The sequence below is a fragment of the Amblyomma mixtum genome, chromosome 9 (assembly GCF_055824585.1).
Source record: "Amblyomma mixtum isolate Tamu chromosome 9, ASM5582458v1, whole genome shotgun sequence".
NCBI classification, from domain to species: Eukaryota; Metazoa; Arthropoda; class Arachnida; order Ixodida; family Ixodidae; genus Amblyomma; species Amblyomma mixtum.
The window spans coordinates 85,907,118-85,929,993 of record NC_143020.1 but is presented as its reverse complement, the minus strand read 5'-3'; the positions used below and the strand labels follow the sequence as shown (position 1 = coordinate 85,929,993).

At 43.2% G+C, this 22,876-nt stretch overlaps 1 protein-coding gene across 1 annotated transcript; it reads right to left on the bottom strand.

The window, feature by feature from the left end:
• Positions 1–1,301: 1,301 nt before the first annotated feature.
• Positions 1,302–22,105, bottom strand: LOC149329974 (phosphatidylinositol phosphatase PTPRQ-like). The gene is made up of 13 exons (XM_089559336.1): positions 22,016–22,105; positions 21,851–21,932; positions 19,668–19,751; positions 17,604–17,882; positions 15,814–16,098; positions 10,363–10,659; positions 9,459–9,743; positions 8,198–8,500; positions 6,160–6,228; positions 5,718–5,912; positions 3,609–3,893; positions 3,178–3,313; positions 1,302–1,849 (listed from the first exon to the last, which is right to left on the bottom strand). Exons 1-13 carry the CDS (start codon positions 22,103–22,105, stop codon positions 1,768–1,770), a joined length of 2,472 nt encoding a protein of 823 aa, XP_089415462.1. The 3' UTR covers positions 1,302–1,767.
• Positions 22,106–22,876: the final 771 nt, after the last annotated feature.

Sequence of the window (22,876 nt, the reverse complement as noted above, 5' to 3'; positions counted from 1 at the left end):
AAAAGCCTATTTTTAAGAATTGGTGAACATCTTTTGGAAACACCCGGCATACACTCGTTAAAGCGCCGCCCTCGAAGAACCGCAGCGCAGCAGCCGGCGTGATCCGGTTGTGATAGCAGCTTGGATACTTGAGCTACTATAATAACATATAATTATGCTATCAAAAACACAACAGAACATTTCCTATTGTCCTAACAAATTTTACTGTAGTATTTTGGGACCTGAAAACCGAAATCTTAAGGCTAAAGCATTTAATGCCTCATACTGTCGTTAGCAGCCGTGTCGGCAGATGTGTCCGCGTTTCGGTTACGTGCCTTATATGGGCATATGCCAATCATTACTTAATCGATATACTTAATCTGGTATCGGAATAATGATTGCATGATAATTAATGACTAATTAAATAATAATAGCCAAGCAATTAGCCTAATTAACCTTTCTAGTCAGGCTACATAAATAAATAAAACCGAGTAGGAAATTGGCCGAGTTGGGGAGCCGAACCAGGGTCTCCGGAGTGCGAGACGAGCACGCTAACCATTCCACCACGCCCTCGATGGTTTGGAATGAAAGATGGCGCGTCTAGTGAATGCGGTGTGTTCGTTAACTCCCATCTTCCTCCCTTCCCGTTACGGCGAGGTTCAGGTGTTCACCGAGATATGCGAGACAGATACATTTCCTTTCCTCAAAAACCAATTTACCGACGAGCAAGGCGTAGAACCGAACGGGCGATGGCGTTCTCTGGACTCCCTGGCAGCGTTGCAAGACGCTGTCGCGTTCCACTCTTAGAGGCGAAGCTTAACATCTTAACCACACATTAGTGACACAAGCAGCAACACTGCGCTTAAGGCTTTCGCCTCACCACACTTTAGGTCAACAAAGCGCCCCCCTGAATTTTTTGTCTCCTGCCGTAACGACAGAGCCAGTTATGTCGCAACACCACGCAGCTTCGCAATAGTACAGAAAAAATATATCATCGCGACAGGGCGATAGAAATTTTTCTTGTATTTTGGGGCCGGCTCTGTCATAGTTAACTTGCTACAGCAACAAAACTTTTAAATTAAAACGAAGAAATCAACCACAAAGGCTGCACTGTAATAACGCGCTGACGATCAGTGTAACTATGCTCTGAGTATTTTATTCACTGAATTGGTTTTATTGTACGTGCTAGGGCTAATCAGCGGGCATTAGAAGTGGTTTAATTGTGCACCTTGTCTTTGCAAGGAGGCCTATAACGAGTACTGGGCGCCATGAAAAATGATGATTTAAGATTCTTGCAGATATGGTAGCATATGAATTTTATTGTTGAACTTTTTTGTTCTGAATGGAGATGCATGATTACGAATGCTTTACACAGTAGGCAAGGAGTACAATGCCTGCTTGGGAAGTATGTTCAAAGCGAAGTTTTAAATACAAACAATGACTATGGGTAACGCACCGTACTGATCGCAACGTGAGGAATCCATTTACTGAATACGTTACTGATAAAAGTTTATGACATAATGGGCGAAACCGGTACGTGGACAGACTAAGTCAAGCGATCAACAAATCAAACGCAGTAATGAGAGCGAGCGGCGTGAGAGAAATGCGGCTGCTAAATGAAGGGCATATACTTTAGGAAAAACTCAAAAATGACACAATAGGGAAGAAGACATAAGCCTCCTCTCGACTGAAATCTTCAAATGACCTTCACACAGCGTCAAATACAATTGAGGTCGCGCTATAAGAATGTCGGGTATCTCGGGTGGCCAAGTGCGCATTTTCCACTCCTCAGACGTTTGAAGAAAGGCAGTTTAAAATGTTCTTTCTAGGAGCAGGTTGCATTTCTTCAGAGACAAGTAGCCGACAGTCACTGAAAAAGAAAAAAATAGATTTGATCGTTTCATTTCCTCAGTAACTAGGCTCATTCATATTTAAGCAAGAAATTCAAGAAATATTACCTGCAGAAGCAGTACCCTGAGTTATGAGGCGAGCTGTAGTAGCGGCCATGGTGAAAACAACCACTTAGTGTTCTTAATGTGCATTGAAGTCGCACAGTACACAGGGGTCGTAAGCATTTCAGCTTCATCGAAATGCGATTTCGATGACTTAGATTTGACCCCGTGACCTTAGCCTCAGCAGCCATGCCGCATAGCCATAGAACCACCGTGGAGGGTTATGTTTACTCATATAGCCAGATGACAAGCCAGTTGTGTAATGCGGCTGAATTATTTTCTACTTCTCCCACAAATTTTGTTCATAAATGGTAAGTTATGACCCTAATTCGTGCCACTAATCCTTTAGGTTGAAAATATGCATATTTGCTGTTATATTCATGTTTTTTTTCACACGGCCGGGAAAACATCCCTCCAGCGGGGCAAGTACAACCGTTGACAATTGTTCAGGACGGGTGTTGTATCGTCCCAAAAATGCACGTATGATACATGAGAGAACGCCGCAGTGAAGGGCTGACTTAATTCTGACCTATGGGTGTTTGTGTGTGTGTTAACACTCGATGGTACCCATTAAAGATGGCTTCCTCATGCTGCCTGGCAGGTGGCGGTTAAATTATTGATTGGTTGCGCGAGGTTGCTTGGGAAGAACAGCCTGGATTGCACATTGTCTCAGCGGTGGCAGCACCTGTCAACCCAAGGCACTGACAGGGGGGTGGGGTGTTAAATGATGCTTGGGATCCCTGGTAAACTCCCAGGGATCTGTGAATGAAAAGCTGAGAAAGACCTCATGCAGACGGTCGGCGCATCCGAATCCAATGTGATGCGGCAACTGGTGACAGAGGATGGCGCGGGCCGCGGTAGGGCCGCGACTGCCTTCGCGAAGCTAGCGCGCAAGTCAGAAGGGGTGTGGCGGCATCACGGCGGCAGCTACGTATAGCCATGCAGAGGTGGAATTGCCAGCTGCGTGGCATCGAGGTACATCACGGCGCAGTGTGTGGCGACTGCGTACACGAAATGAGCGGGCCGGCTTGCGCCTTCTCACATATAAGCGGCGTTAAGTGTCTCTGCCGACTTTTCTTTAACGATAACTGACAGCTCCAGATTGATCCACGCTGCAACTGCGCAGCGGAAGATATCGTATCCAAAAACTAATCCTTGAGCATAAGTGTATTGTTGCTATTGTGGTTTCTAACTACAGATTCTGGAATATCTCCGTGTGCAGAAAGCCGGTAAACAGAAAACTTACAATTCCTCGATTGTAGCGGTCTGCTTTCTCTGCCTTCTCCTGAATACAATAAATGCAGCGGCAACAGCGATTAACAGGCATAATACTGTGATGGCAGCGGCTAATGTCAACGTCGACGTGCGCTCAGGATGACGACCTGCAACAACAACAAAAATAGAACACATAGCGGCACGGTTACGTTTCCTCAGCGATTCATAATATTGATCTTGAACATGAGCTATTTACCAGGTAATACCATTATAATGTGATGTTGTGGATGCCGACCAAAAACAAAAAGCAAGAAGTGATTGTGAAGAAGGCTTCCGTACATGGGCCGAAACGTCTTGCTTTTGTTTTTGGTTGGTGTCGACAATTTCTCGTTATGATTTACCTCGACCAGACGAGTTTTCGTCCAACTCTCGACTTAGGTAATACCATTGTTGCACACTTACCGCCTGATTCTGTAGAAGCCTCTAGAATTGATGCAGGACCAGATTTTCTTTCACGATGATCGTCGTTGAAAGCATAGACGGATATTTTGTACAGAGTGTCTGGCTTCAAGTGGGTGCAGTTGAGGGACTGTTCAGTCGTTATCGATACATGAGATTCTTCTCCGTCGCTCCAAGTAACTTTATAGCCACTAACAGGACCGTTTGGTGCTTGGGGACGCTGCCACTTCAGCAAAAGCCAGGTGGAATTTCGTGATTCGACAGTTAAATTTTCTGGAAGGGAAGGAACTTCAAAAAAGAAAATATATAAAAGTAGGCAGGAACAATAAGTCTGGTACATCTCCATGCTTGTTTTGTAAAACTATTTACAGTTGTCGCTTATCAAGTCGATGGGTACTACAACCATTCTGCGTGTAAGCAGGCGTCATAAATTGACCACCGGTTGTACAAAATAAAGTTCTTTAAGAATTTTGAATAGCGTTTTTCGTTTTTCCGAATTTTTAGACTCGAAATCCGACATTTAGCGAGTGAATGACCTATGTTTAATAAAACAGTTTTTCTAAGAACACATCTATATCGCAGAAATATAAAACTGTTTCGTTTCGTTTCCGGAGGTAAAAAACTTCCCACAAAACATTACGCACCTGGAGTAATTAACGAGACAACAAAGGCCTAGTATGTGAATATCTTACGAAAATAACACAGTTTTCAAAACTAAAGAATAGATGAATTACATTACACAAGCTATGTACGTGGCCTATGACAGTCCATAAAGACCCATAATTAAAAAAATCACAGATGGAACTGCTGCATTTACTCAACTCAAGCCAGATCTTGATCACACTGTAAGAACATGTCTCTCAATGACAGCGCAGTTTCTTTCGTTGTTCTTGCTATTGTGCTTGTTGCGCCCTATGTTTACGTATTCTGAGGTCTTAAAAGGCATGGCCAATTCCATTCAATCAAGCCGAACATAGGACTCTTTTGGTGTTTCAAGCATGACTGCTGGCTCGCTCTAAAAGGCCGTGAGTCCACAGCATGTGGTGAAGACTGTAACACACAACGAAGAACATTTTGAAGGTGAACGCTCTTTGCAGAATGATACCATTGCCGCTTTTGTGCTCCTGTATTTATGTTTTCTAAATTATACTGCCATCTAAAACGAAAAAAACTCAGTGCCTAAGCTTATCAATAACCAAGTAAGAAATCACAAATTATATGTCTTCCAGGTAAAAGAGTATTAGAGCTACCATTCTCTATAGCAGACAACACTAGGAAGTCCGAACAAGCTCCTGTAGTTTGTTTGGCTGCTACTACGCCCAGCTTGGCTTTGAACATAACGAAGTCTCGCGGGAATTTTGAATGTTTGATACACCCCAATAATTTCCTATGGCTGCTGAAATTCTTTGGTGGGAGCGCGGAGAGCATTTTAAAAGGCGCATTCGTAACTGTGTGGGAAGAGTGATTCATTGGCAGTAATGCTTTTGCTCACCATTTCACTGTGGCGTCGGTTTTCTCTGCATTACAAACAAAAAATAATCCGATTCGCCACAAGAGAGACCTGCGCATTTAGTGGGAGCATCGAAAATTAACTAAATCCTCGATGATTGCTGCATCGTCAGGCTCGTCATTTCCAGGTCATTTTTGAGTGTTACCTTGTCAAAGCACACATTATATGCTGTTTGCTCGTTTGTTTATGGGGGTATAACGTCCCAGAGGGACTAAGGCTATCGGGGCACCTTACTGAAGGGCTCCGGAAATTTCGACCACCTGGGGTTCTTTATTGTGCACTGACATCGCACAGTACACGGGTCTCTAGAATTTCGCCTGCACCGAAATTCGACCGCCGCTGCCGGGGTAGAACCCGCGTCTTTCGAGTCAGCAGCCGAGTGCCATAGCCGCTGAGCCGCCGCGGCGGTTGCAGATTATAGTTGGAAAAGAAAACGCCTTTTTAGGAGTGAAACACAAAAACACACACAAAAAAACTGGAAGCATGCTTAAACTTTGTTGTACAGATTGCAGTACATGTATTGTGGTGCAAAGTGAAGGATTTTGCAGGCCACCGTTTATATGAATTTATATTCTGACACGGAATATTCAAAACATACTTACATCCTGAATTAGTTCTGAAGTTTACCGAGCGCGCTTCGCCGCAGTCTTTGTTGGTGCACGATGAGACGTTGACAGCGTAGCGTTCAAAGGGCACCAGCTCTTCCAGCCAACAATGGTTATCCCGTGTAAAGAAGAGGGTGGTGCCATTGAGACTTACAAGGAATCGAGTGATATCATATCTGGGGTCATGAGGCACTTTCCAGAAGGCCGCCGCGGTGGCTCAGCAGTTATGGTGCTCGGCTGCTGACCCAAAAGACGCGGGTTCGATCCCGGCCGCGGCGGCTAGAATTTCTTTGGAGGAGAAATTCTAGAGGCCCGTGTGCTGTGCGATGTCAGTGCACGTTAAAGAACCCCAGGTGGTCGAAATTTCCGGAGCCCTCCACTACGGCGTCTCTCATAGCCTCAGTCGCTTTGGGACGTTAAACCCCATAAACCAACCAACCAACTTTCCAGAAGATCAAGGCCCGGCGCTCTCTGGTGCTTACAACTTCGGGTGATGGAGGGAATGGTCCTGCAACCAAACAAGTCGGGAGTATATGTTTATAATTCCATCTAAACGACGTGAGCGTAGCGTCCAAACATTTTTGCGAAGGATTACTGTTTCCTGTAAACTGCAGTTCAATGTTTGATAACTATGACACATAGTCCTCAATGCGAAAAGTAGAATTGTCGGTGTCAGGAGCCCTCTGTATATTTCTAATAAAGGCACAATCATTCTGTTAAAGGGAGAGTAAGGAAAACTGAATAGAATCTTCGTTCTCAGAAAACGTACATTCTGTGGTTTTTTCTGGATATGATGGTATTGCCGTACGCAGGATATTGGTAAATTGTCGAGAAAATTGCACTTAAAATTTTTGGTTTGGTTGGTTTGGTTTATGGGGTTTAACGTCCCAAAGCGACTAAGGCTATGAGAGACGCCGTAGTGGAGGGCTTCGGAAATTTCGACCACCTGGGGTTCTTTAACGTGCACTGACATCGCACAGTACACGGGCCTCTAGAATTTCTCCCCCAAAGAAATTCTAGCCGCCGCGGCCGGGATCGAACCCGCGTCTTTTGGGTCAGCAGCCGAGCACACTAACCGCTGAGCCACCGCGGCGGCCTTAAAAATTTTTCATCACTTGATACAAACTTGTCGCGTCAACACCAAAACTAACTCCGCGATCGCCGTTTCAAAGTGAAAAGTGGTGTAGCCTAAGCTGAGATATACCCGAACAAAAATACTTTTCCTGATACGCTGCACTTTGCTGGCAGAAACAGGCGATGGTCGCGACACCTGTATGTCATTTTTAAAAAGAAATTCTGGCAGACAAACGGTCCGCTTTCCGTGAAAGCCGCGTCTTTCTGCCAAGGCTGCAGTAATCTACAATATAAACACAAATACTCTTTTATGGGAGTAAAAATAGCAAAAGCTTCCTTTTTACTCCTTTCTATTAGAGTGTATTTATATAGGCCTACTCCACTTTGTCCTCTGTCTGTTTGAGGCACTGTCTTTAACTACATGAGCATGACCACTTGCGTATATTACAACTCCCGCCTCTCAAGCTTCTCCTTCCTTGACTGCATTTCGACACTACTTTCAGGCTCCATGATAGCTTCCTTCAGAAACTCGCAATGGAAAAGGGGAAACATTACGGACAGAAGTAGAAAATACTAATAAGTTATATGACAGGTGATCACGAAGCACCACATAAAAGGAAGATATACACTTCTAATCAAGAGTATGATTCCTCAGCAAGGCGTATCATGCTAAGGCGTAAATTAGCTAATGAAAAGAATAAAAAAGGCTAAAATGGTAAAGAACTTGCGATAAAGCCATATAGACTAGCGTAAAAAATGATTTCAATATTTCTAAATCTCTGAAATGATACAGGTTTTAATGTCTCGAAGCTCCACATGGGCTATTAGGCGCGGATTAATTCTGACCGTCTGGGTTCTTTATTCTGCGCTTACACCGCATAGACTTTTGGCAAAGTCTTACACGACACTACTGTTGTGACGTTTACAGCCTTTGTCAGAAACATTAAGTGATTTTTAGCAATTGGTTTAAAAATGAATTTTCTTGAAATTTCCGCATCATTCTTCGCGAATTCAGGGCGCACATTTCGACAAAAGCTTTGCTTGCTGCCATGTAGCCAGGTCGCACGTTTGCGTTTAAAGCATTCAAAGGGCACACTCTTATTTGTGATAGCATAAAAATTTAATTTTTCGTATCTTTGTCATATCTAGCTAAAGTAGTATTTTTGTGGCATATAAAATGCAATCAATTTTAAATACGCTGAAAGAAGCGACATTTGTGTATTAATATCACGGGTTGTTTCGCCAAGAAAAAGATGCGCAGAAGTGGAGCACAGGGCTAATTGTTCTGAGATTTTAACCCCGCCTAACGGCATATTTACTTGAGCGGCGTGTTCGCATAACACAGCTCTGTCCTAACTAATTTGATACAGAGACACTTTGAAAAAGAAGCTTAGTGCTCTTACCCTCTCCAAGTGTTGCAAATTCGGTGCTTTGTTGCAGGCCGAACAGTGTTACGTTCCGGTAGCGATCAACGTTATAAGGGGACACTGAGGCTTTGAAATAAGAAAACTGTTCCGCCAGGCTGAAGCTGAAGTTTAGCAATTCTCCTGGAATGTAATGGTCTTCCGTTCTGTTGTTGTCCTTGTTAAAAATGTTGATCAGGTATCCGTCGATAGGTCCATTGGGTTCCAGAGGCCTCATCCACATCAAAGTAACATTCAGATATCCTTCCAAGCTGGATGTGAGATGCAATACTTGTGATGGCGCTGGAAGGACACAAGGCACACATATATCATTAATACCGTTTCAGTATTAATGACATCAAATCATTAATGAGTGGAAGTCAACTTACATTTATTATCTGGTAACAACTTGCTTTATTTTATTACTGCACAATGTACTATCACGTTGAATATGAGCTGCAGCGCGCAAGATGTGGTAAGAGCTCAGTTCTAGAACCAGTGTGTTGGACTACTGGTCAGTAAATTTATGCGATTAGCCGCCTACGAAAAGAACAGTGTAAATTGAATATTTGTGTAAGATGGCTGCTCTGTGCGAAGGCCCGTTGATTTTCTATAAAGTGGAGATCTCAGTCGGCTAATTTCAAGCGCGCTGCAAGTCATTTGAGACCGATAGTAAATAACATTTTCAGTAAGTTCTCACTTAAAATATTCCTGCACAAGCTATCGAGAAAACTGCCGGAAGAAGGCACTGATGACCAGTTCGAAGTTGCCTCAAGTTGTCAGACTTCAAGTAATAATTTACTGCCCTGAGTACAGTGTGAAATGGATAATGCGCGGTTTACACATTAGTAGGCGAGGTCCGTGTAACTACTCAGGGGGGCTGAAGTTGATTATTTAAGGTGGCCCTTTCACACTTTACCGCGGGTCATTGCTCCATTCAATTGTGCAATGTCCCATTTTTTAAAGACGGAGAGCGGAGGTAATAGGAAATGACATTGAGCGACAAATGAATTGAAGGCGTAACATTACCAGGGCGTAGCTCTATGCTTCACATAGATGGAATAATAAGGCTTCTCCACCTTCCTGCGCATTGCTGAAAAACATGAAACTGCGAGGGCAGAGAGCGATAAGAGAGAGAATTGAACGTTGCGGCTTATCTCAATGAATATTTGCGTATGAATCTATTCTCAGAAACTGAAGAAGGGTTCTTGAAGTTCCTGAAGGATTCCCAAAACTATTGAGAATTTAGAGAGGGACTCACCAGCAACCTCTGTGGTATCGGTGACTACTGTCGGCAAACCGCAATAGTCCGCGCAGTTTTGAATTGAAACCTCGTAGAATGTTCCCGGAATGAGGCCGAACACACTATGCTTGACAAATCCCGCACTCGGTTGTCGCAACTGGCTCTCATGGAAATCTACTAAAGTTTGATTGGACGATTGTGCTTTGACACTGATCCGGTACTTCTCAGCTTTTGGATCAGCGCGCCAAGAGTAGGTGAGGGTGGTCTCAGTGGCATCCAGCAAGATGACGTCTCTCGGTGCCTCTGCGCGAGCAGTAAAGGAGTGCTTAGATTTAGAAATCTGCGATGAAATACACATCCAGCTATACCTAGCATTAACGAATTTGAGTGACATAAAACCCACAGTTGTAGCCGAATATTATGCATAAATGCGCGTCGCTGGACTTAAATGCTTTCTGTTGCGCAATGCTAAGCCATTTCGAGTGTTTCTGCGTTGAAGCTCACGGCATGTGGTTAAAGCAGTGCGACGGAGAAGACGTTTCGGATGTTCTGCTTTGTACAAGTTTTCATCTTCTTGCTGCCGACATTCACCTAACAGCGAAGCGAATACGAGGGAAATGTATGTTATTTTTCGGCCCACAGTTTTTTATTAGTAGATGCTGCCGAGGGTATGCGATCAAGTACTATACTATTAATCATAATCAGAATTAAGCGAAGCAATCTTAGTAAAAAACGGTTCCGCACAATTATATCCCCCAAAATGCAATACATCTAAGCTGAAGTGCAGTGTTGATCTAGTTTCTAGTCTCCAAAACAAGAGATATATGAAGATTTGTCTGAACTTACGACCTGCACTAAAACAAATAGATATCATGTGTGCATCGATTGAAACTGTTGAAATTAGACGAGGAGAGGGACCTACCTATGCCGTCTGTCATGACATCAAATGCAGTTGCGTTCCCATCTTGTCGTCCACTTGAAGTTTCAGCGAAGGCATTTACGGTGCAGGTGAAATTCGCAAGCTGCAACTTCAGGTCCAAAGTGGCGTTCACTTGCGGAGATGGAGGCAACTCGGCTGATGCCGACTGACTGCCCACTTTGTCATCGCAAGCGATTGCGTAACCCGTAATGCCACTGGACCCCGTAGGCTCCTGCCAACTGATGGAGATAACTGTTACGTTGATGACGGCGTGTTGCAGGTTTCCTACTGGGCCAATATCTGTGAAGGAACAACAAATCACACAGTTTCGAAGACACCATGGCCATTGTGACTAGCTTCTACTCTGCCGTTCCCCCAATGTGCGGCTGAAGAACGGTAGTGAGCGGGAAAATGCCCAATCATTTACTTTGCTGGCCACACATGGCGCTGTTTTGGTGGGCGCAGAACTTCTCTTCACTGTGTCTGCGGATCGGATGACTACACACAGTTGTTAAGTACGCAGTGCTAAACTGGCATCTTCATCCTATCTCGGCACTGCCACTTGAGGAAGACAGCTCAACATCGTAATTAAACTACAGCATGAAAACAAAACAAGAAATAAAGCCGATGTTGATGCATTCTCAAAAACAATGATTTCGATTGCGTGCAGGGCCCCGCCAACGAAATGCTAGCGAAATGGGCACAGCACAAAGGCGCTGTATTTTGTATCCTTTCATTTCGCTTCCGTTTAATTTGGTCGTGACGCTACCCATGACGAAACAATCAAGAGCTGAGGAAGCAAGCGACCATTCACAGGCGCGGTCACCCCAGGTAGCACACGGCAGCGGGCCAATATTGGAAATCCACTGGCAAAGCGTGGCCCTAACTAGGCCCAGAGTTGCCAGTGAGCATCGGATATTGGTTGTGCCACTCCTTAGCACATCCAACAATGGCCCTGGTTGTCCATCGCTTTACCAGTATTGGCTGAGCCATAATTAGATCCTGGCTATCATGGGCCAGGTTAGCCAGGATTGCCCCACTGTTTGCCATTGCTGGCTGTGCCATCATCGAATCCTGGCTATCATGGGCCATGTTAGCCAGTGTTGTTCCACTCTTTGCCAGAATTGGCTATGCCATTTCCGGGAGCTGGCTATATTGGCCTAGGATTGCCACCGCTTATCCAGTGTTCAAAGTATACTGGCAAACGTTGGTAAACATTGTGTCATCCATTAAAATGGGTTCAAAATTATTTTTATTGTCGAGTACCATATCGGCAGTTCATAATTTTCGAACGCGCTAAAACATGCGAGTTCAAAAGTTCAAAGATTTGGTTTTATTTATTATTATATTTTAACCGAACACTTTTGCAGTTTGTGAGCAAAGCTACCCATGATTCCGTTGGAAAAGCTGCACTCTGGTTGCGCAGTGAGCAGCAATAATACGTTTAGGAGAATTGCGATCGAAGTCCTGTTGATCAGAATTAACGTTCTGATTACACCCGACACGCCTTCAACAAAAATTGTCAACAGGTGCCTTCAACAAAAATCAAATAAGTTTCATTTGATTAAATTTTTGGAATAAAAAAATCACTTTTTTTTATTCGCTCTAGGAATTCACTGCCGCAGTACGCAGCTGGTGTCTGCTTCAGGGAGATCGCGATACAAACGTAATAGATTACCGCAAATGCATTCGCTAAACCGAAATTGTGCTCAGTTTTGGCAACGTCCAGAAACGAAGCAGTCGCCTCGTAATTTCGAATTATGCGTTGCGCTCGTGAAATATTAGGCGGATGCTTCATAAACGCACGCGGACACGTGCTAAGCGATTCCTACGCTTCCCTACGTCTTGCCCTGTGATCGCGCCTTTCCCGTGTTTTCTGATTTGCTATTTCCTTCCTTTTCTGCAAATCGTAGTGTTGGAAATTTTTGTTTTTGACCATTTTATTCTTCTGTTGCGTAATTTGCATTGGGGGCTATATAGCTCTTGCTCACGTCTTTGCATATTTACTCGCAGGTTCTTTTTTTCTTTCGAACATCACCTTTATTGATGAAAACCATCGAAAGTAGTTGCGAACCACAATTGAACATGCCTTTGTTTGTTTTTGCTTTTTTTGCGCGAAACTTCCACCCCAACAAACAATTTGAGGATTCTTCGACGACCACTGAATTAATGGACTGACAACTGGCGTTAGACGCATGTTAACCTAGCTTGTTTGGCGCATGTACGGTACATGAAACTATGAAAGCGCGCGCATTCTGCTTGGATATATTTTTTGCTTTATATTTTTGTTATGTGGTAACATTTTAAGCTATCTTGAACTGACAGAAGCCACATCATACGGCCCCACAAAATACGCGAGTGTCTCAAGTCGTTTTGGCGAAATGCATCTTGAAGCTCCAAGTTTTTCACTTCAAAATTTTCAGGCTTTTGCTGCAGCTTTGTAGCAATACTTTGACGCTTCCGTGTTTCCCATCCACTTCTCTCTTGTAGATATTGCTTTCTGTACTGCCTGTGGCCATGTGACTCATTCTCCAAAAATTCCAAACCATTTTCACGTGTTTTGGCCTCTTTCCCTCTCTCTTTCAAGTCTTCAAGTCCAATATCTCCCCACCTGTTCTCCCGGCCGTGCCCTTTTCCAGGGAGCGGGCTAACCCCCCACCCCGCGAAGCGCTATTTTTTCTTTTTGGTTGTCACTTTCTCAAACCTGTTTTCCCTCGCACGCAGCTACGCGCTTCGCTGTTCCTCCACCTCCCTGTCTCCACCTTTCAGCTCGAGGACTTTTCTCGGAACCACAAAACCTGTGTAAAGGAAAATTACTCTCTCCCCTCCAGCCAACCCCCCCCCCCCCGCACACACACACACACACCATCGTCTCCACTGCTCGTCTTGGAACCGCGCGACTCATCACAATAAGACATTCTTGACTGCACGGCGGAGCTCAACCACGTGCACAACCAACGCGACGAAAATGCATCCACACTCGAGCTAATACCGTTCATAGTCTGTGCACGCGAAAAGCCACACTCATATATTAGGAGAGCTCCGACGCTGTTCGTACCGCCTGCAAGATCTTTTGTAAGTACTAAAACCCTTTTACCTTGATATACGTCTGGAAGTTAAAGTGGTTTTTGTAGTAAATGTTGCTTCGACTACATGCGCCTTTATTTTTTAGGCAGGAGAAGAGAGCGAGTCAAAAAGCACGAGGACGACTTCTGTGTACCCACTCTCATTGCGAAATGGCTTGCTTGACGTCGTGCGCAGTGGAATTGTGGCCGAATGGTGAGAATTTAATTTTTCGTCTTTGGTGAGATGAACTCACAAAAGATTCACTACTTTGGCTAACAGCGGGTTTGAACTCATATGACTTGAGATAGGATGCATTCGGGAATATGTCCTTTACCGCTTATGCACGACGGAAATCAGAACCGCTTAATTAATTTTCCACTGCAGACTAGTTGGTAAGGATATGTGTAATACTTCCGTAGTGTTTCTTTTTGCCTTCTACTCTTGCAGACTCAATAGAAAATCCGCAATTACTGGTTAAAGCCTTTGCCCAAGTTCTCTCGCAATGAGAAAGGGCATTACTCTGGACTATAAGACTAGTATTTTTGTGTGGTTTTCAAGTTGCAGTTTCGAATCCAACTATAGCATGCATGCGAAGCAACTAAGGTAAAACAAAGGTGCACTGAGTTCCTTGCGTTCAGCGTATTTCGTCAAAAATCGCAAGCCGCATTTTTAACCCCATTAAATAAAACTAATCAAAAATGTTGTTTTGACGTCCATGTGGAAGAGACGCTACAACCTGTGCATGTTTACTGGAATAAAAAATTACCTCGCAATTTAGAGATACGAGTTATATTAAAACAAAATAATACATTAATCTTTTTTCAATATCACATTAATTTGCTTATCTCGCATTGAATATATTTACTGGGAGTGCGACACGACGCATTAAACTAAATTAAACCATTTGGTATAAGGGAAGTTTAGTAAATTAAATTCCACTTTGTGCAACTAATGTGGTGCTGGTTCTTAAGAATAAATTAAAAATTATCCTGTAAAATATGTTGCTAGTGTCTTCACGATGACTGTGTTTCACAAAATTCGGTGTTATTTAATCATTTTTGTTTTTCTTCTGTGATGGCCATAATTCAACTTACCATGACATCATGCATCTCTTTGCAGGCTTGGCGCTTCGTGAGGCCATCGTGCAAGAACTGGACGAGGAATTTCTTTGAATGCAGTCCAGCAGTCCCCTTGCAAGTGGAGTGCAATGATTACTTTGGATATGACTGATCAGTTCACTGGAGGACAGCTCCGTTGAGCGCTTTATGGATGCCTTAGCCGTGCCGCAGCAGCTTGCCGAGATGCTTTGTCCAACCTGATCGGCACGCACCAAACTTGAAAATAAATTGTTTTCCCACAGCCTCTGCCACCATGCTCTTGGGCCCCTTTTCTTTACTCCCCACGGTGGCTGGTGGTAGCGCAAACTATCCTGTGTGCGCTAGAAGCGTGATTCTTGTAACTCAAAGCAATAAACGGGTCTTTTTTCTGGAATTCTTTCGCAACCTCATTTATGAATATTTGCTAGGTAGAATGGTATGTATGTACATCCATCCACAGTGCCGGTCATTGCCGAGGGGGTTAATTGCATGTGCCAGCGTTCGAAAGCTGGATGCCATTATTCGAAAGCTGGAAACCATTATTCGAAAGCTGGATGCCAATATTCGAAAGCTGGAAACCATTATTCGAAAGCTGGCTACCAATGTTTGAAAGTTGGCTACCAATGTTTGAAAGTTGGATGCCAGTATGAGACCTTTGCTGGTCCATGCTGCAGAACGAACATCGGGACTGCGTTGGCCGCTTGATCGGCCGAGCGTTGGCCCAAAACTGGCATGAAAGTAAGGCCAATGTGTGAAGTGGTAGCGCTCGGCCCAAATGCCAGTGTAGGACCGATGTTCGTGCCAAGTTTTGCCAACACTTGCGCGACGTTCGGCCAATGTTGTTGTGCTGCCTGGGACCCTGCCACAGACGCGCCTACTCGTACTCCATCACGTGAACTTTGCTCTGACTAATGGTAGCCCATTCACCCCACACTTTAATTTCCAAAGCAAGGATTACGTCCGATAAAGTTCGTCAGGCATTTCAAAGGCGTCGCCTTGCTATGTCATACATCGGCGTTGGTGTGGAATTGCCTTGAAATTTGTTTATTTCAGTTAGTGGCATTAAGTACGTGTTTCTGCCACTACCAGTGTGACGTCATCTTTCATGAATCACGTCACCGGAAGCAGTGATCAATATCATAGGAACGAATGAAAACTTTAAAGAATACGTTAACCTTGCTCCAGGAATAGCTGGGACACTTAATGACATTAATCACGCTTAGTAATTGGAATGGTAACGATGTGTCTAACGCAACACTTCTCTAAAAGCTTGTATTGACGTAAGACTTACCAAAAGCAAAAGTCGACACGTCCTGTTCAAATACAGGACCAGTGCAGGTCAAGCCGTATCGAGTAACTTCAGCCGCTGTGCCGACTTCGTATAAAGTGCTAGCGTTGAGGCCAGCGATAGCGTAAACGAGCGCTAAGCCTGGAGCAAAGTAATCTCTGCATTGTTTTTTCATCCCTTGGAGTGGACACACTGAGAACCGTACTGTGTACTTCCATTCGGTCGTCCATGCTATCTTCAGCGAGCTTGCAGTTGCTCCGCTCACAGTGGCCGTGTCTAGCAAAGGAACTGCAATGCAAAAAGAAAAGTTAGCAATGCCCACAGTGGGTGCATAGACACAATTGACCAATTGTTTAGGGGAATCCCCAAAGGTGGAGTAGGTTTTAATAAGGGAGTAATTACTCCCTGATAAGAAAGTCGGATGGACGTCAATAAAAAAAAAATCTACTTCAGCTTGGGGGATTTCACTAAACATTTGGTCAGCACTGTTCCCACTTCGAGTTATTGATCAATTCGCTCTAGCCTTACCATAAGCTTGCCGTCCCGGTTAGCTCAATTGGTAGAGCGACTGCTCCGGTGTAACGGTGGTCCCGGGTTCAAACCCCGAACCAGGACGAATTTTTCTTTAACTAAGAAGTTTCTGAGAAAGCTGTATAGCTTTCCTTTGTAGCCGAATGGCTGCGCTCGGGTGGACGTCAATGAGTAATTACTCCCTTATTATAGACACCATTGAGATGTTTAATTATCTCTATTCACAGTTACCGCGTCATTTGCATTGAAGGATTGCCAATAAGCATTTATTTTTTACGAGCGCAGTTTTAGCCAACAGGTTTGCGTAATTATCTTAGGGCGGTATATTTGCAAAGGGCGTTGATTTCTTGCATTTCCTATTGTTGCAGTGGCATGTATTTTGGGAACTTGCTTTTTGAGCTATTTTCATTAAATTACATTGAATATAGGTAGTTTTGCAGTGACTGGAATGCCAATGAGTTCCGACTTGATTTAATCGAAATGTAGTTTTCGAGACCAGAGGATAAACAAAGCTATAAAGAATTAATGGCACGGAAGCTGCATATTCTGAAAACTTGCTAGACGCTTTAGTTAGGGGTAGTTAGTGCTTTTAGATATGCACCTTTAAGATCACAAGAAATCGGTTTTATAACTTAATAATAAACATTATAGGAAATAACTTCTTGCTACTTCCTAAGATATTGCATGTGGCGCATCTATTTTCTCATGTGTGACATATAGCCAACTTATTTTTTCGCGTCGTGTGTTTTTAACAAAAAAAAAATCAATTGTGTTGAAGAATATTCTCCACGTAATGGACTTCATATATTTGCGCAACGGACTTCCCGATTTTCTAGTGGAAAGTAGTTTTTACAAAGTTAACTAATTCAAGTTAACTTTTTATTCAGTGGAAAATAATTTAAATTTCCCGTGTTTCATTCCTTTTTGAAATGATGCTGAGAAGTCTTATCGATTGGAAAAAAGAAAATCACAGGAAGTTGTGCTCCCATTTCTTCGAAATAACGCTGTTAAGTGACACTGAATTTACCCTATCTCCTAAAAGGTGTAAAAAAAAAGTTTAAATGGCCCAAAAAAGCCCGAATTAATGGTATATTGCCAACGCTTTCCGAGCATAGAAAGGATACTTACTCTACCGCGAAAAATGTTTTTGTTTTCAAAAATTTCCGTTTTGCAAATTATCGGTCGATTCAACGGGAAGGCGCGGGAGATCGTACACCACGTTAGAAGTAAAAAGCTGCTTAAAAGTAGTATCTGGATCGTACTGTTAGGAAATGTTGTGACGTTAACTGCTACTGCAGTGCTGTTGACTTCATTTGGCGTGCTTTGTGATGCCCATATTAAAAACTTGTAGGTATTTTCTGTGGGATCTACAACGAAAGAAAACGTCCTGGCGTCGCTGCTGGCCCTTGCATTCTGGCAAGTGGCGATGCCTTCCATGCAGAGTTGGAGCCAGAATGATGTCGAAGAGTCATCCGGGTATTCCCATGTGGCGACCACGTGGCTGTCGCATGTCGCCGTGACACTGACATTGGCTGGCGGACCTGGAATTTAAATTAGGTTTTTGGTCAGTGCCTGAACATTCGAACGCACTCAAAGCGCAGAAGAAATTTCGAGTGCTGAACACAATGAGGCTGCAATTAAATGCCCTTTACACTCAGTTTAACTTTCTCATACTCTGATGACTTCAGGAACGCCTTTCTAATAAAGAGACTTCACATGCCTTAACATTTTTAGTTTCGAGCTGACAATTTTAAGTTTGTCTAAATTTAAGTGTGGTTGATTTTGTCGCAATTATATGTTTTTAAAAAATGCACGAATATAAAAGGTGCATGAAGAAAAAGTACCACTTCTAGATAAGCCACGCCCGTAGTGCCAACTACTTAACGCAGCCTATTGACTGCTAAAACGGCACATCAGCGTTTAAGATCCTCGTTTTCTATCAGAGCAAGCAATCATGCAGCTTTAAACTACATTAACAACGATATGGCTTCGCAAGTAAGCTGCGCTCGAAGAGGATTTTAAGAGCAGTTGTGAGGATGCTGACTCCTAACACGGGTTTCAAAGGTGTGCACCGAAGCGGTCGGTTGCCCTGTTCAAGCGCCCACTGTTTTGCAGATGCCTCTTTCCTGCCCTTGATTTTGCTATCTTATTTTTTTTTGCTTATCTTCAGTCATGATTTTTTGTAAAGAATGGCCATTTGAACCAATGTGCTTCCAGATGTTACCCTGCTCTCTTTCTTTTTACTGATGGCTTATGAGCGCTGTCGAAAGTAATATCAGCGTATTGCGAACACATTACATATTACTAAAGAATAAACTGAAAACATTCACGTATGTGAATGTGCAGACTTTGTGCAAAATGCACAGTCTGACAAATGAGCTTCTGGAGCCTCTTCTGATGCCATTGTCTTGCACTCACAAAGTTATTCCATTTTTCATTCCAATTCCAATTCTATTCTTATTCCAGTTGTATTCCTGCTTTTTATTCCTTTTTTTTCTGACCCATTATTAATCATTTTAATAGGGTAAATACTCAGAGTATAGACGCGGAGCTTTTCTGTCTGTTCGATTTAAACTAATTTATGCTTTCTGAAGTTCATTTCTGAATATTTCTGAAGATTTCTGAAGTGCATGGCAAAGGTGCACTCCATGTAAAAGACCAAAGGAGCCCCACAGGATAGCTTAAAGTCATCAGACTTGTGTGGAAACAGGCGCAGAACCTGTGCTTTGAAGTGCGTGTGCTAGAGGTACCTTTCCCGCACATTAATTTAAATGGTTATCAACACCTGCAGAAGGCTCTACCGGGAGTAATCTTCGCCATAATCCCTTGAATTTCTTTGATCTTTTTTTTCTAGAAAACTATTGTTGCCGAGGGATTGTTCTAAATGCGTGCTTAATCTTTGAAGCGACTTGTTTTTCAAAAATGATCGGCGCATCTTTCTTTCACCTCTTGAGCTTCATTAAAGCACGTTGTTATGAACTCCCCAGCTGATTTTGCTGTATGATTTCTCCCTCTTTTGGTGTGTGGAGAAAGGGAACCTGCATTATGAGCTGGGTTTCTCTACTGGCTTCACTGCTTTCGAAACTCAAACTTCTACACTTGTTTACTGAAACTAAACATAAATTGAAAATTTCGCTTAACAAAAACATTAAATTTTCTCAAGTACTATCAGGCTATTGTTCCAAATGCACAGGTCTCATATAGCGGTATATGCGGCACATAGCACAGCGGAGATAAGAGGAAAAAGAGGGTCCTTTTTGCCTCATGAGTCATGACGAAAAAAGATGGGATGAAATGAATTGCTAATGCGATAGTTTGAAACTTACTGTGAACTGGCGCGGCCTTTTTGGGTTGACCAGGAGTGCGATCTTCATTCAAGAAATGCTGCGGGAGATCGCTGGTAGGCGCGCCTGAGGAGGCAGAAAAGTATTTGTGTGAAAATAAGAGCAAAAAAAAATGTCTTTAGAATAATGCTGTAGGCATTGAGCCCCTGTGCTCAAAAGAGAAAAATGTAGGTGGCACATTTCTTATTCGCACTAAATATTTCGAAAAAAAAAAACGCACTGAGAATAGAAAGAACTTTACGGAAGGAGCAAGCGGCGTAGGAAATTTTAAATTTCCTTTCCTCATAAGTAGCCAATAAATACGAAGGATGTGCAGGTCTCGCGGAGGATGTGTCAGAGCGGTTGAATGCATGCACAAGAACGCACAGAACGTTTCTATTTAAAGAGCTTAGAATGGGTGAGTGGCACATCTGTGCATCTGTGCGGAAAGGTAAACCTTTCAAGGCGCCATTTCTCAGCGATTATAACGTATTACATAGTAAAAATTCCCAAGGGTGCTGCGCACACCCTTGTTGTTTGTCATGTGCACCTTCCTGTTAATGAGTACCGGGAGGTAAAATGCTTGGATAGTTCTTTTTGCCTCGATCCTCGTGTTCATGTACAGTGCACGTTTTTCGAAATATGGAAGCAACATCCAATAAGAGAATTTGGTGGACGATGCTTCACGAAAAAGAACAGTTTTTTTTGGAGCAAATTAAAATATTTCGTGTTAAATATGCTTACGACACAGTTCTTGTTCTTTAGAATCATGTCTTGCTGGCCAGTACGGAGTGTTGCAGGCCTCCAGAGTTAGCTCACTCCAATTTTTAAAAGGCCGCAGCCGTCCTACCGAACTGCTATAGCGTAAAGATGAATAAACTTGGCTAAAGGATTGAAACGTAATCTGGCCTCGTGCTCAGCAATTAAGATACTTTAGTTTAGATTAAATTTGCTTTATAAAGTTCAGTATCCCAAAGCGACTCAGGCTATGAGGGACGCAGGAGTGGAGAGCCCCGTATAATTTTTACCACTTAGGTTTCTTTAACGTGCACTGCAATCGCACAATGCACGAGTCTCTAGGATTTCTCCTGTTCCGAAATACGACCGCCGTGGCCAGGATCGCACTCGCGTCTTTTTCGGGTCAGCAGCCGAGCACTATAACTATTGAGTCATCGCAGAGGCTCAAGATTACCCATATATTACGCTTTTTGAGCAAGCTTCAGGTTGTTTAATCTCTTCTGCTTTTTAATAACTTCTGTAATCAACTTTCAGTTATTTTACCACCTCCTTCTCTCACGTGACGACGATAATCGCAGGTTACAAATATATCAGTAACAGTCATTAAAAAACAGAGTACATCTTATGTGGATTTCTTTTTGGGCTGCTCAGCCTAGTCAAGCGAAGGAATGCGAGAACCATATTAATATTTGTAAAATAATATATACGCTAATGCGTTGCTACCTGTTACATTCTTTTCACGAGTTTTGTGCTCAAGACTTATCATAAAGGTAAGAAATGAATTGCTGGCAGTGTCGAAGTTTTCTCGCTTAAAATTCGGATTTTTTTTTAAATGCCTATTCGGTCTACTCTTGAATACAAAAAAAATAATGAAGCGTCTGTTCTCCGTCCCCTTAAACTCAATGCATCCTATGCGGGACTTGCAGTAGTCCACAGAAATGTTTAAAGCGCCCGAGCGGCGCGCTCTGCATGTTGTTCTCTGCATGTTGTGCATTTATGACAATTGCCATTGCCCGGCTGCCCCTATGCAACTTTCAATGTCACGAGGAGCTAAACACGATCGATTCTTATCCTAGGCCACTCGTAAATGACACCAATTTACTCCCTTGTGCGCAGTTCCAGCGCTCTAGACAGGTGTGTGGACAACTGTACATAAAGATAAAAGAAAAAACAAAATGTACGCAAAAGCTCTAGTAAGTTGAGAGGCTAGATAAAAACGTATCGGTTATTAAAATGATTATTTATCAAATTTTAGGTAAAATAAAAGCAAAGGTGACTAAGGTTGACCAGTTCTCAGTGCAACAGAAGATATGGTCGTTATTATTCAGACACGTGCTGAAGTCTAACTGTCATACGGAAAGGAGCAGTTCAAACAGAAGGCCGTGGCTAAATAAGCACAATATGCTATTTCGCAGAGGTATGAAAAGTTCGCCTGCAATAATGGTCACCTCCTTGACTCATACACTTGAAAGCAAAGCCATCGCCGAAAAGGAACCCACCCGAGAAATTGTGAAGGTTGAACTGGCTGTACTGAAAGCAAAAACAGGACGGCAGTTAAAGAAAAGATAACATAGAAACAGAGCCACAAAGAGGTGGTCGAAAGCATTCCTTACCTCAGAGGTGAACGTTTCGTGAGGTCTTTCTAGCTGGCCATTGCTGAACGCCGAAAGAAAAAGGAGTAGAAATACGTGCTTTCGGAGCATCGTTCAAATGCATAACCACTGGGCAGCAAACTGAAACTGAAAGCGGAAGCCGTCAGCTTCTTCATGCATAGCCTGCGCATTACATAAACATTGGCACCTTTGTGTGCGAAAGGGTAACTGTAAATAACGTATGGTATAGCATAGGCTCTCACTTTCAAGGCAAATAGGATAGAGAGTGCAAAGCCTGACTGAAATATGCGTTACCTAATGACTGTCATGCGGCTAGCGAAATCAGCCCTTGTGTCCCAGTGACCGCCGCTGCATGAAGGACGTTATCAGTGAAACAAAAGCTGATAGGTCGCATTCCTCACTTGTGTGCATATAGTAGATGTGAGTCAGCGTCACGTATTTGATTGTCGTACTTGCATCACCAACCTTTCATTCTATATATTGCTCTAATGGTGGGAATTGTATTTGTGAACCCTATACAGGAAGCTTAAAAAAACGCCTTATCATTTACGAAATAAGTACACCAGCACAGTAATCTGCGGCATCTTCACCCAAATTGATATAAAAGTATGAACGCCTGCGTCATTTTATAGGATGCGTAGTGTTGTCACACATATCTGTGTAGTACTGTCCAGCGAATACTCAATCAAAGGTCAACAGCATTGTGCGCCAGTTTTGGTGGTGCGTCCAAGCCAGTTAGTTTGTTCGGCGGGAACAGTGCCATATTACATGAATTACTCCACTCAACAGCAAAGGCAGTAACCTGTCAACAGTTTACTATCTGCCAGATCAGCATATCAGCTTGATGTCCTGAGCGCAATA